The sequence below is a fragment of the Delphinus delphis genome, chromosome 13 (genome assembly GCF_949987515.2).
Source record: "Delphinus delphis chromosome 13, mDelDel1.2, whole genome shotgun sequence".
Lineage (NCBI taxonomy): Eukaryota > Metazoa > Chordata > Mammalia > Artiodactyla > Delphinidae > Delphinus > Delphinus delphis.
The window spans coordinates 50,542,525-50,555,756 of record NC_082695.1 but is presented as its reverse complement, the minus strand read 5'-3'; the positions used below and the strand labels follow the sequence as shown (position 1 = coordinate 50,555,756).

Sequence of the window (13,232 nt, the reverse complement as noted above, 5' to 3'; positions counted from 1 at the left end):
TATCTAATAAATATCACACCTGTTAGAACAGCTATTGTCAGAAAGACAACACATAACAGGAGGTGGAGAGAATGTGGAGAAAAGGGAATCCTCGTGCACTGCTGGTGGGAATGTAAGCTGGTGAGGAACTATGGAAAACAGTATGGAGGTTCCTTAAAAAATGTAAAATAGGGCTTCCCTGGTGGCGCAGTGGTTGAGAATCTGCCTGCTAATGCAGGGGACATGGGTTCGAGCCCTGGTCTGGGAAGTTCCCACATGCCGCGTAGCGGCTGGGCCCGTGAGCCACAACTACTGAGCCTGCGCGTCTGGAGCCTGTGCTCCGCAACAAGAGAAGCCGCGATAGTGAGAGGCCCTCGATAGTGAGAGGCCCGCGCACCGCGATGAAGAGTGGCCCCCCGCTTGCCACAACTAGAGAAAGCCCTCGCACAGAAATGAAGACCCAGCACAGCCAAAAATAAAATAAATAAACAAACAAACAAAAAAATGTAAAATAGAATGAATTGCTGGAACTTTGATCCAGCAATTCTACCTCTGGGTATTTATCCGAAGGAAATGAAATCACTGTCTTGAAAAGATATCTGCACCCCCATGTTCATTACAGTATTTGCACTAGCCAACAAATGGAAACAACTTAAGTATCCATCAAAGGATGAATGGATAAAAAATATGTGATTTATAAATAGTATTATTCGGCTATAAAAAAGGAAATCCTGCCATCTGTGACAACGTGGATGGACCTTGAGGGCATTATGCTAAGTCATAATGAAATACGCTAAGTCATAATGAAAACTGCTAAGAAATGAGTCAGACAAAGACAAATACTGTATGATCTCATCTACATGTGGAATCAAATCAAAATTCATAGATACTGAGAGCAGATTGGTGACTGCCAGAGGCAAGGGATGGGGGTCGTGAAGGTGGTCAAAAGATACAAACTTCTAGTTCTAAGAAAAATAAGTCCTGGGGATGTACTGTACCGCATGGTGACTATAGTTAACAACACTGCATGGCGCATGTACAAGTTGCTGAGAGAGTAAGTCCTGAAAGCCGTCATCACAAGAAAAACAATTTGTAACTATGTGTGGTGACGGGTGTTAACTAAACCTGTAGTAATCATTTCGCAATATACATATATATCAAATCACTGCACTGTACACCTAAAACTAATACAATGTTATACATCAGTTATATCTCAATTGTTAAAAAATATTTTTAGTAAATTAATCTTTGAAAAAAGAGCCCACATGTTTCAAGGGAGATTCACAAAAATAAAATCTGAGGGCGGCTGGGACGTGGGGCAGCTCCCTGGCATCCTCTGCTTCCGGGTAGATTCCCGGAGCAGGACTTAGCAGAGCTACCAGTCAGAGCAGCTCTGCCTCAGCTCCCAGCCCAGGCTACAAACATTACTGTGTTGACACTGTGGGTTATCGATTTGCTTTCATAATGTTTCAGACTTTGGGTTGAATCACAGAACTAACTGCTGCTCAATCCAGAAGTTCCAAGGCTCTTTCCCGTCCCCTGGAAGCTAGGCAGGTGATTCGTAGTCACAAGACTCAAAGGTGAGCTGGCACGAGGGATGTTTATCCCAGCTCTTCTGTTTGTGGGTCCAGGGCTCCATTCTCCCAAGGGCCTGGGGGCCCAGTGAGGGTCCTCAGCCCTGGTGACTCAGGTTAAACTTGGGGGAGTGCCCTAAATGCATTCAAGGAAACAAACACATCTTGCCCAGTCAGAGAAGCCTTTGAAACTTTTCTCCCTGGGAAGTACAGGTGGGGGACACAGACACAGGTCACCAGGTGGTCAGCCTGGCCTCCCCGCTAGGCAAGCGCAGCGGTGTTACCTCCCACACACCCTTATGGGAACTACACTGTCTTCCCTTTAGCCGTCTCCCCTGGATGGTCAGAGTGAAAAGAAGCCACCTCTGCTGGTGAAATCCCAGGAGTTCCCTGCTCTCTGAGGTGAGACCTGGCGGCACCACTGGGTCTGGCCTACTCCACCTCCAGGATCAGGTGGTCTCCATTCAAGGGGCAGCCCCTAGGAAAGCCCCTCACTCCCCGACCCCAACTCCAGCCAAGCTGAATGAGAAGTCTCCCCCACCCACCCCGTATCCACTATTCCAGCTACCACAGCCACAAAACAAGGCACCCAAACCTGGCGGCCTAAAACAATAACCACTTTATTGTGCTCACGGCTACAGGGGGGTCAGGAATTCAGAAAAACCCCAGAGGAGCTGGCTTGTCTGAGCTGGGAAGACTAGAAGGCTGGGAGCGACATGACGTCTGGGGCTGGAATCACCTGGAGACTCAGCTTCTCATGTATGCGTCTGGCCTCCAAGCCAGAAGGGGTCAAAGCAGACAGTCACCATCATGCCTGCTTTTGGCTTCCTCACAGCATGGCCGCTCAGTGTAAAACTCCTTACACAGTAACTCGAGGCTCCAAAAGTGAATGCCCCGGAGAGCAGTGCTGATGCTGCGGGGCCTTTTCTGACCCAGCCTCCAAAGCCAAGCAGTGTCACCTTCTGTAGCATTCTGTTGGTTATGAGTGAGTCATAGACCTGCCAAGATTCTAAGGGGAAGAGACAGGGACCCCACCTAGAAGAGCATGTGGGTGGAAGAGGCTGTTTCGGCCACGCTTACCCTTCATACTAATTTCTCATCACAACTTCATCTCCTCTCACCCTGAGACCTTTGGAATCCCACACAGGCTCGGCCAGTGCCCAGCCAGGTGAAGGAGTTGGCTGCTGGGGCAGGATGAGCGCTGCATCCAGGGAGGGTGAGAAACCGGCCTGACCACAGTGCAATAGAGCACTTGCTTCATACCAGCTCAGTGCTAAGGGGCTGTGTATTGTAACTCATTTAATCCTCGTGACAACCTATCAGCAGGGAAGATTGTTACCCCCATTTCACGGAGACTTGGGGAGCTTACATTAACTCACCCAAGCTCCCAGAGCCAGCAAGAGGCAGTCCAAATCTTAACCCACCCTCTTAACCACTGGATAGACTGACTTCCAACAGAGGGGAGAATGCAATTCGGAGATTTGGATGTCAAAAACAAGAACCCAAAATCTTCTCACAGAAGGCTCAATTCTTTCACGCATCCCTTGAAAAAGAGACAGCCAGATCCAGCCATGACGCCATCTGATCTTTCCGAAGGCCCCCCAAATCCCTGTGGGATTCCCACATGTGAAGGAGCCCAGGAAAACCCAAGATTCTCCCGGGCCGGCACAGCTGGCCATGCCTCAGCCTCGGCCTCCACTCATAGGATGAGCTTCCTCTACAAAGGCACAGAGGGAGAAACCCATCCTGTGCGATGCCTTGGAGAATGAAGGTCCTGGTGAAGTCAGCCAGGCACCCAGATAGGCTCCCTGAGGGGGAGGGGGAGTCTTCCTTTTGAGGCTTCTCTGGCAAATGGGGGGGGGGTTCTTTCACCGCTGCTTGGTCCAAGCAGAACCCTGTAGGCCCACCACCCCCCGCCAAGGACAAAGGCTGCCTCTTATTTGTAGAAAAGCTGAAGTCTCCCAGGCCTCCCAGAGTCACAAAAGAAAAGGCTTGAGCAGTTAATGATTAGGGCAAGAGAGTCACAGACTCTGTGTCTGATGAAAGAATGGGATTAATGCCATTGCTTGTAATAATCTATATCTTTGTGGGCATAGGAATAACTGTAGCTTGCTCTGCCCATATATGTGAGCGGGCAACTAAAACTGTCAACAAAGAGATGCTACAGACCCATGTCGACGTCTTTCACTCTAAGATCTCGACACCTTCTCTCAGCATGAAGCAGTTACAGAAGATGGACCTTCACTCCTATTCCCATAGAAATGTAATGATGTCTGATAGTGGGGATTTGTAAGCAGCTCTTTTGCCCCTTTTCTGTTTGTTCATTTCTGTTTTCCTCAGACAGACCTTAATTGTAAAAATGAGATCACTAGGTAACATTTAACCTAACTCCGGACTTCTGCTCTACTGAATGTACACAGTGCCTTGCTTAACCGGTTGATTCCTTTCCTGGATTAAAAGGAGTAAGAATGAAGAATTAAGTAGTTAAAGAATGACTGACTCTCTAATTAAGTAGTTAAAGAATAACAGCTTCCCTGTTAGCAAATTTGCAGGCGGATAACAGGGGCAAGAGAACATCCAATTGCAGGTGGACCATGAGGACAAGACAGTACCAAACGAAGATCAGAAGTCAGTGGGTCTGCACACAATGGAAAGATGATGACAATCTGATCTCCTACCTTAATGATTAACTGAGACTCTTTCCCCTTTTTCCCTTTAAAAATTGTCATGGCTGAGCAGAATCTTTGGAGTTGGTCTCCAGACAAGAGTCCACTTTCTCCCCAGATTGCCAGTTTTTCTGAATAAAGCACCTTTCCTTTCTACTGACACTTGCCCCTCGATTATTAGCTTTTGAGTGGTGAGCAACCCAGCCTGAGTTTGGTAACATGCCTGCCACAGCACACTTCATGGTCGCTTGTCTGCCCTCCTCCACACCCCTGAAAACATACACTTATTTTAGGTTTGAGAACGAAACTTATTGTACCAATAACCTAGAATAACATATTTGAGAAGGCAAAGCTTTGGCCCCGATGTATTTTCCACCATCCCTCAGAAGCATTTACAATCACCCGCTTCTGAGTGGTGCTGGGCTGTGTAAGTGAGGGGCAGTGTGGGCTGGGGTCTTCACAGTCAACTCACCCAAGGGACAGCTTATGGTTGTAGAGTGTTGGCCCGTGGACACCAGTGAGAACCAACATTTCCCCCAGAGAATATTTCTCAAGTTGGTTCCTCAGTGAGTTTATGGCTATTCAGAAGTGGGGACAGGATTCCTTGAGAAATGGATTTTGTTTGAGAAATTCTGGGTTTGACAAAGGTGTGTGGAGATAGTGGCTTTCAAGGGAAGACGAGCACTATCTTCCAAACTTATGTGATGATCAAATCTGCTCCTCACGGCAGTTCTAGAAACCCGGGCTCTGAGAAGGGCCTTGAGCTCCCCATGCCCCGTGTGTGACAGCCCATCTGCTGACCACCTAGGGCCATGTCTGAGTGCTCAGTGTGACTCTAGATTTCTTAATGTACTGGGCAGTGGCCAGCTTACTCAGCTGTGGTAAGGATCCAAGCAGTTCCCAAACCTGAATTGTTTTCATGGGAAAATACATACAAAGGGTATATCTACAGAAAATACTTTATAACCAATCTACCAAATCCTTTGAACTCATAATATGGATGAACTATGGCAGACATAAGGGCTTTTGTGCTACTAAGGACATCATTCCTACTTCATTAAATAAAAAAAGAGTTATGAGTTCCAAGCAACATGCAAACAAATGGTGGTAAGAGGCCCAGAATTTTGTGTAACACTATGATATGGTCTGATGTATCAGTGGGGCTACCAAGCTGTTTGTACATGAAACGACATCAGACAGGCTGTTCTGTCTACACTACCTTAGGGTGTCTTCCCTTGCTGGCAAGCTTCAGCTGTCCCCTCCCACTGCCATCAGAGACTCGACCTCTCTCTTTCCATTTGAAATTGATCACCTGTAGCTAAATAAGGAGGGCTGAAGAACTAAATAGCTGTGCTTGTTAGAACAAGAGTAAAGAGCCTCTAAGCAAGGACCAGTGGCCTCTCCAACAGTGCACAGGATTCATCATGGCTATTGCAAGGGCCCAGAGGCCTTGACTGCAAATTTCAGGGCTCAGAAAGGCTTCAGAATTCCAGACAAGAGTGATTCTGTTGTGAACAGGTCAGCAAGATGAAAAGAAAACCCACCTGGGAGTAACCAATGATGTTCCCATTGTCATCGAGCACGTTGAAGCTGATGACCGGACCCTGAACCTCTGGGCTGCTGAACTCAGAGTCGCTATAAATCTGCACGACAGGGGCTCCGTTGGGGTACCGAAGGGCGGACAGGGCGGCGTAGGTGTACCGAGCCAGGGTAAAGGTGTGCTGCCTGATGTTCTCCATTCCACCTCAAAACAGTTATGAAGACAAAAGGGGATCATGAACTCTATGTAAAATTCACTATCTCATTTTTAAGAAAATGAGATCATTATAACTGGCAAACTTGGACCTCATATTAATGATTTTAAATACTTGTAAATAGTTCATGGTACTGCCCACATGATAAATGATTAGGTCATTGGTACCGAACGACAGTTTACCACTGCTGCTTCTGCGGAATTTTTCCATAGGAATTGTTGCTGTCATCTTCCTTTTTTTTTTTTTTCCAGCTTTTTGCACTTTAATGTGTAATACTCGAGGTACAAGAAAACTGCATCTAACATTGTCCTAAATCAGAGAAATCAGATCAGTCCTCAAGGGCTCCAGAGTGAACAGCATCTTCATAACCTCCATGCTTACTGTCTTTGCTTTCTGGGTATAATTTGATAAGATCATTAATTTGAAGAATGGTGATTGCAGCTTCAGTTGCAACTTTCAAACTCTTAACTTTAACTATGGTTGGTTCAAACCCCCCTGCTTGTTTGTTGTCTTGGGGTTTACCATTGACCAAGTCAAGACCAATCCATTTTAGATTTTTGCGTTCTGGGTTAACTTGAGTCTCATCATGAAAAGCTCTTAATTTTGCAATCAGATCTGTGGAGTCTTGGGCAGCATTAACTGCAAGAGTATTAGGAATAACAAGAAGAGATCTTGCAAACTCGGCAATAGCAAGCTGTTCCCGGGAGCCCGTGCTGGTACGTAGTTTTTGAGGTGTATGGAAAGGGCTGTTTCTACAGCACCCTCACCCGGAGCCACAGATTCCGACTCCAAAACTCTTCACTACACAAAGAGCTCCACCTCGTCACACGTGAAATCATTTGCCCCACGTAAGATGACTGACGCAGAGGTATGAGCCTCAGTGCTATTTAAAACAGTGAAATTCTTAAATCAATGCTTTAATAAGTCCATGCAGAAATCCACTCTAAGTGCCTTGATGAAATCCTGCTTACACAGGACATTTAGACATGGAAGCAATGTCTAGACCATGGAGAAGAGATGAAATGGTTACTTCACCTCAATTTACAATGGCCCAACATTATTTTACCCCATGCGTATAACTGCTTATATCACTGAAAGACTATAGCAGCCAATAAATGGGAAGTCATCTTCCTTTAAAAAAAAAAAAATGTTACTTAAGCATTCAGATAATTTAGACCCTTTGGTAACAGATTGCAAAAATGTACAATTTTGTCTTTAAATGTATCTCTTTTTTGCTGTTACTGTTTGTTTACGTTAATTTTTAAATCTTTTTTTTTTTTTTTTTTTTTTTTTTTAGTTTCTTGGCCACACCTCACAGCATTCAGGATCCTAGTTCCCCCACCAGGGATCGAACCTGCGTCCCCTGCAGTGGCAGCTCGGTGTCCCAACCACTGGAGTGCCAGGGAAGTTCCCTAAATCATTTTAATATTATACAAAGCAGTTAAGGATACTTACTATAACATGGATGAACCCTGAAAACATTATGCGAAGTGAAATAAGCCAGACACAAAAGGACAAATATTGTATTATTCCTCTTACATAAGGTTACTAGGGGCTGGGGGAGGGGAAATGGGGAGTTACTGTTTCTTCAGTTTGGGATGATGAAAGTCCTGGAGAAGGATAGTGGCGATGGTTGCTCAACGATGTGAATATACTTAATGCCACTGAATTGAATATTTTAAAAGGGCTAAACTGGTACATTTTATGTTATATAGATTTCACCACAATTTTTTCTAAAAAAGAGCCTAACTAAATAGGAAAAATCAGGGTTTGCCTTACTGTGGGGCTGATATTGTCAGTCTGCCTTCAGAGGTGGCCCTGGCTGTGTCAGACCCTCTCACTTGTGGTTTGGATACCTTGCTAGTATCTGTCCTTGAGAAAGTGCTCATTTCTCAATGTCTATCTTGATTATCTCCCCTTTGTCTGGATGATGCCCACTCACCTCCCTGCATTACTGTCACGACAGCCCTCCCATGAATTCTGTCTGCCCGCAGTTATAGGCTTAGGCTGAGGACCTAAGGGTCCTCTTATTATGATGAGAGAGAGAGAGAGAGAGAGAGAGAGAGAGAGAGAGAGAGAGGGCTGCCTAACTGCTAAGCCGCGTCCCTGGTTCACCATGACCCCATACCCATGTGGACGGTACAAGCAGTTCTAGAAGCTTAGCCTCTGACAGGAGCGTCCAGAGCGCAGCAGGAGTGAGGAGTCATGGCTCACCAGACAGAGGTTCTTCCAGCCTTGTGCCTTGTGCCAAGCCCCATAAGATGGGAAGTGGCATCCATCTGTGTGTTAGCCTGTGGGGAATGTCCCCCACCTGCTCACACACCCCAAGCACTTGTCAGGAAAGAAAACATGTATCATTGCAAAGGCCAGCAGAAGAGACAGTGTTTGGGGGCTCAGGGTTAGACCTTAGCATTGCCTGGGTTTAAACCCTAGCGTTCCCAGGTTCCAGCTCCCTGGTCCTGGGGAAGGCATTCAACGTCTCTGAGCATAAGCTCCTTCGTGGTCAAAGTGGGCTCATCATAAAGTTCCCCTGTGGGAAGACCCAGCAAGGTAAGAGCTAAATAAGGCCTCAGGATCTGTAAGCATTCCCAGTGCAGGGACCAAGGAGGGCTCCTCTGCGTCTGTGAGGTTATTAAGCTCTGGATTTGGAATGTCTATCACTTGTTAAAATGTTCTTTTACCGACCAAAAAAAAAGGTCCAGTTTCTTGCTCTTGCCTCAGAAGTCATTTCTGGAAGTTCTTTAGAATCAGCTTCATCTGCATCGGTGCAGAGCTGCCATGTGCCGCTCACCTGCACAGACTCTCTCCTTATCTGAATCCCACCCAGGCCAGGGCTCCCTCGAGGACACGGGCAACAGGAAGCAAATTCCACACAGATAAAGAGGTCCACTGACCTGTGAGGCGCTCTAAGACATCGAATCCATGTTTCAGCGCTATCACGTCAAGGAAGGAGATGGTACCATCTTCAAATCTGTAATGGTGGTGAGGGCGACGAGGTCAAGCTGCGGCTAACTCCTCCGTGTGCATTTTGTATATGTGACAACGGGGCTTTGACTCTAGCCTTAGCCGGAATCCATGGAGACCTTGCCTCTGCTGCCTTATACAACGCTGCTCTCCCCTCTCCTTCTCAAGACAGAGGGCCATGCACACCAAGACATGCCGGCTGCCTCTGGGCCTGACCTGGTCTGCAGCTTACTTGGGATGGGCTGGCAGTGGTGATAAAGGGCCCTGAAAGACAGTCACCACCTTGGAAGACTTCAGACTTGACAAAACCTCAAGTGCTGTGGGTTCTGGAAATGCTGCCCTTGACCCCAAGAGAGCACCACTGACAGGGCATCAATCCAGTCAGATCAATTGTGCAGCCACGAGGTTCTTGACAAGAGCCTATGATTATGAAGTCTATAGGACCACAGCTATTATAAGACTCTCAATAAACTTCCTGATTATCATTATAATTATATTTGCATTTTATAATTATTCATTTAGACAAAATCCTCATCAAATCTTTACTGTCCATGTACTGCATGCCGGGCACTGTTCTAGGTGCTAAGGATACGGCAGTTAACGTGACAGGTAGGATCCCTGCCTTCACAGGGCACAGAAACAAGGAGTAACAAACAGCAAACATGCAGGGAAGCCAAATAAGCATCAAGCCGGGGGGTGACGAGTGCAATGAAGTTGCCTAAGCAGGAGGGCTGGCGGCTGCTTTAGATGAGATGGTCAGGGGAAGTCCTCTCCGAGGGAGATCATTCAAGCAGTGACCGAGTGGAATTAAGGGAGCGAAGGAAACTGCTCATTTTTGAAAACAGTTTTGGAGGGAGACAGAGTTCCAGGGAGAGGGTGCAGCAAAGGCCCTGAGCAGGTAGAGCCAGAACAGCAAGGAGGTCAGTGAGGCCAGGAGCAAGACAGCAAGGCGGAGGGCTTCACCCTGGATGAGACGAGTGGCCGGAGGGCTCTGAGCAGAGAGGAGTGGCGATGGGGCCTAGGTTTTGATAAAACGCCTCTGGCTGCTTCATTAGTGAGGGGGAAGCCTGGGGCACAGCGAGGAGTTCCCAGCAAGCATCCCACAAAGGGTGGTGACAAACAGCAGTCTTTATGCAAGTTGAAGTTTTCAATGGAAATACCGTGCTTTGTATTTTAACACTCTAGGGATAAGAGTTGCTCAAAATATCATTACCGGAATGTTAATATCCTTATAAAACTAATGGTAATTAATAGATATACAGAAGTAATAATGAATCGGTTGACAGTTAATTGACCATTAATAAGTTAGTAACTAATGACTCCTTAATAAATTAAACATGATTAGGCAATAATGGCTTCTGTTATTAATTGATCAATAATAAATAATTATTGATTGATCAATAATTAACAGACTCTTAGGAGAAAAGGGAGATGTTTTTGTTTCCATCAGGGGTTGTTTCTCACTGGGTTATAAAACAGAAAAGGTTAAGAACAGAGTTCAGATGCATGTTCAAGAGACATTTGAGCTCGGTATTAAATCTCAAGCTCTAGTGCTAGGTTCACACGAAAAACATGAAGCTTCTAATGGTAAATAAGTACATTCAGCTTTCTGCGAATCCTGGTGCGGCACCTGCTATAAGGCGATTCACCCAAATTGAAGGCAAGAGGTCCGGTCCAGCCCAGCCCACGCATGCCGTGCCTGTAATGAGCTGCCCCACTCCTCTAGGTCTTCAGGTGCCCCTACTGACTAAATAAAGTTCGGGTTGTCATTTTGTTCTGCCTTTAATTTACATGATGTTGTGCCTGTCATTCTTTTCTCACTTGCTTATATTATATGCTACGTTATCACACTTGGATTCAAAAGGTTTTACATTAGCTTTCCTGTTTTAGAATCGCGCAACTCTGGAGAAGTCCTAAATGAAAGAGACATCAGAGAGCCTCATAGCCTACTGATGCCAACTCAACCTTGGTGCTTCACCTATATTAGCTCTAAAGAACTGTATCCTTTTAGAGATGCACTTTATAGGAAAAACATGAGGTGCAGAGATCAAGTCACAGGCTCCTATTCCCACAAACAGTGTGCAGTGGAGCCAGGATTCACTCCCCAACGATCCAGCTCCAGAACCTACACTCTAGACTATGACTCTACTGCCGGGACCATGCGCCTACCTGCAGGACCCTTGAGTCTGCACCTGGGTCTGCGGGGCATCTGAGCCACCTTCCCATACAGGCCCCGGGGCCTTCTCAGGCACCAGCAGAGTGACCAGCTCCTGGCCCCCACCTCATGGTATCTCCCACTGTTGGACCCAGCAGAACCCTGGGTCAGCTGCCATTTTCACCCTCTCATACCTTCAACGTTACGGTCCCCAGCCACTGGCATCTGGGGGATTCCTGGGCACGAGCCACACCACCTGCCCCTGCACCCTGAGAATGACACATAGACCAACAAACCCAGGCAAGGAGCTGCCAGCCCTCAAACTTCCTTGGTAACCCCTGGGAGGCTCACAGAGGCTGCTGTTAGCTGTGCCCCCGAGTCTGGTGGCCTCTGATATAACTGGTTCCTCTTGCTGACTAGACACCAAGCTGAGCTGATACTAGCTGCTGAAATACAGCTATGCTGTCAACATGTATGCACACCTGTTCCAAATGGTACCATCCTTTTAAATCACTGCTTCAGTTGCTGCCCCCTCATGTCAGTGCTGTGGCAAAAGGCCTGGGGCCCATCCTCCTCACTCCCTGGAAGGCCTTCATCTCTTCTGCTCGCAGCCCTTCCCTGCAGGCCCTCATCCTCCCACAGCTGTGGAGAAGCCCACACACAGGGCAGAGTTCACAGCCCGCTATGGCAGCTCCAGCTGACCTCTGACTCCCGGATCCGGGCCCTGCCACCCAGCACCTCCCTTGCACCATCCTACAGGTGGCATAGGCCAGACCCGAGCCTTGCTGAGCTCCAGCGGCCACTCCCATCGCCGGGTTACCTTTCAGCCACTGACTCTCTGGGGATATAGAAGTCTTCTTTTGCAAGGTATGCAGTGGCCGTGCCTCCTCCAAAGTAGGTTTTCCTCAGCAGAGGAGCTGAGCGGCTATTCACCAGCAGGGCGCCCAGGCCAGTGGGGAAGCCAAAGATCTTATAGAAGGAGAGGGGGACAAAGTCTGCCCGGTGAACCGACAGGTCCAGAGGCGAGGTGCCCACGTAGGCAGCCGCATCCAGCAGTACGAACCACTTCCCAGGCCCGCCCACGGGGCACATCCGCCCGGACTTGACCTCTTCTATCCAGGACAGGGGGTACCTGGTCCCGGAAAAGTTACTCTGAGCTGGGTAGCAGAAGAGATGCAGAGGCTGGCCGTCGGGGTCGCTGGCAGCGGTAGCATCCTGTTCTTCCGCCAGCCACATGTCCTCTGGCCTGACTGGGATGGAAGTGATGTTCATGGCCGCGACGACCTCCCTCATGCCCACCACAGACGTGTGGCTGTCAGTGAGGTAACAGAAGTGACTCCCGCTGCTTTCCGGGCCTGGGGGCACCCACGGGAAAGCCTCTGCCACCAGTTTAAGAGCAGCAGTGCTCCCGGCCGTGAAAATCACAGTGTAGTCCTCTGGGGAGGTGTGGAAGTGTGCCAGGATTCTGGAAGAGGCATAGCATCACGGAACTCCTTGGTTTCCCTCCAGTGTTAAATGTTTGGAGCTAGTTGTATTTCAACTAAATACGACATCTGTCTACCTTAAGAGCTAGGAAAAAGCCAGATAGGGTTTGCCACATTGTGAAGTTAGGGCAGGGGCAGAGGAAGTTGTGGGAAGAGATGGCAAATGGGTGCAAACCGGCAAAATCACCCAGCCTCCCAAATCCCCACCCCCAAATGGAGAAGACAAAAATCCACAACTACTTTAAACTCAGTTGAAAACACCCCTTCTCGGTCTACTGTCTGGCTCTATCATAACAAGTTTTCAATCATCAACTTGTTTAACACTGCTTTTAATACGGGCAGCCCTATAGCAAAAGAGTATCATTTTCAAACTAGAAATAATTTGAAATTGTATAGATTCAAATATCTTTAGGTACCACCTAAATTATTTGCCAAAAACTAATTAATTTGTTATGTGCAAATATTAGTAAAGGGGGGAAAACTGAAAAAACAAGATGTCTAAATCTGAAATACGAAAAGAAAAAAAAACAGAGAAAGCGTTTTTTTTTTCTCCCTGAAAAGAAGACTTAGGAACCTGGGTCACTCTGGCCCCCAGGAACTCTGGCACCAGCCCAGAGCCACACACAACAGCTTGGGCACCTCAGAGGTGCCTACCT

The 13,232-nt window shown here is 47.4% G+C and overlaps 1 protein-coding gene and 1 non-coding gene across 2 annotated transcripts in view; both read right to left on the bottom strand.

The window, feature by feature from the left end:
* MOCOS (molybdenum cofactor sulfurase) overlaps window positions 1–13,232 on the bottom strand; it is a 58,671-nt gene that overhangs the window by 37,337 nt on the left and 8,102 nt on the right. The window contains exons 4-6 of the mRNA XM_060028916.1: window positions 11,913–12,557; window positions 8,868–8,944; window positions 5,764–5,963 (exon numbers count right to left, since the gene is read on the bottom strand). Of these exons, the coding sequence (XP_059884899.1) occupies window positions 5,764–5,963; window positions 8,868–8,944; window positions 11,913–12,557 (922 nt within the window). The remainder of the gene's footprint in view (window positions 1–5,763; window positions 5,964–8,867; window positions 8,945–11,912; window positions 12,558–13,232) is intronic.
* On the bottom strand, window positions 6,967–7,096 carry LOC132436725 (small nucleolar RNA SNORA20). The gene has a single exon (XR_009521874.1). It is a non-coding gene; the product is annotated as a small nucleolar RNA SNORA20 (small nucleolar RNA).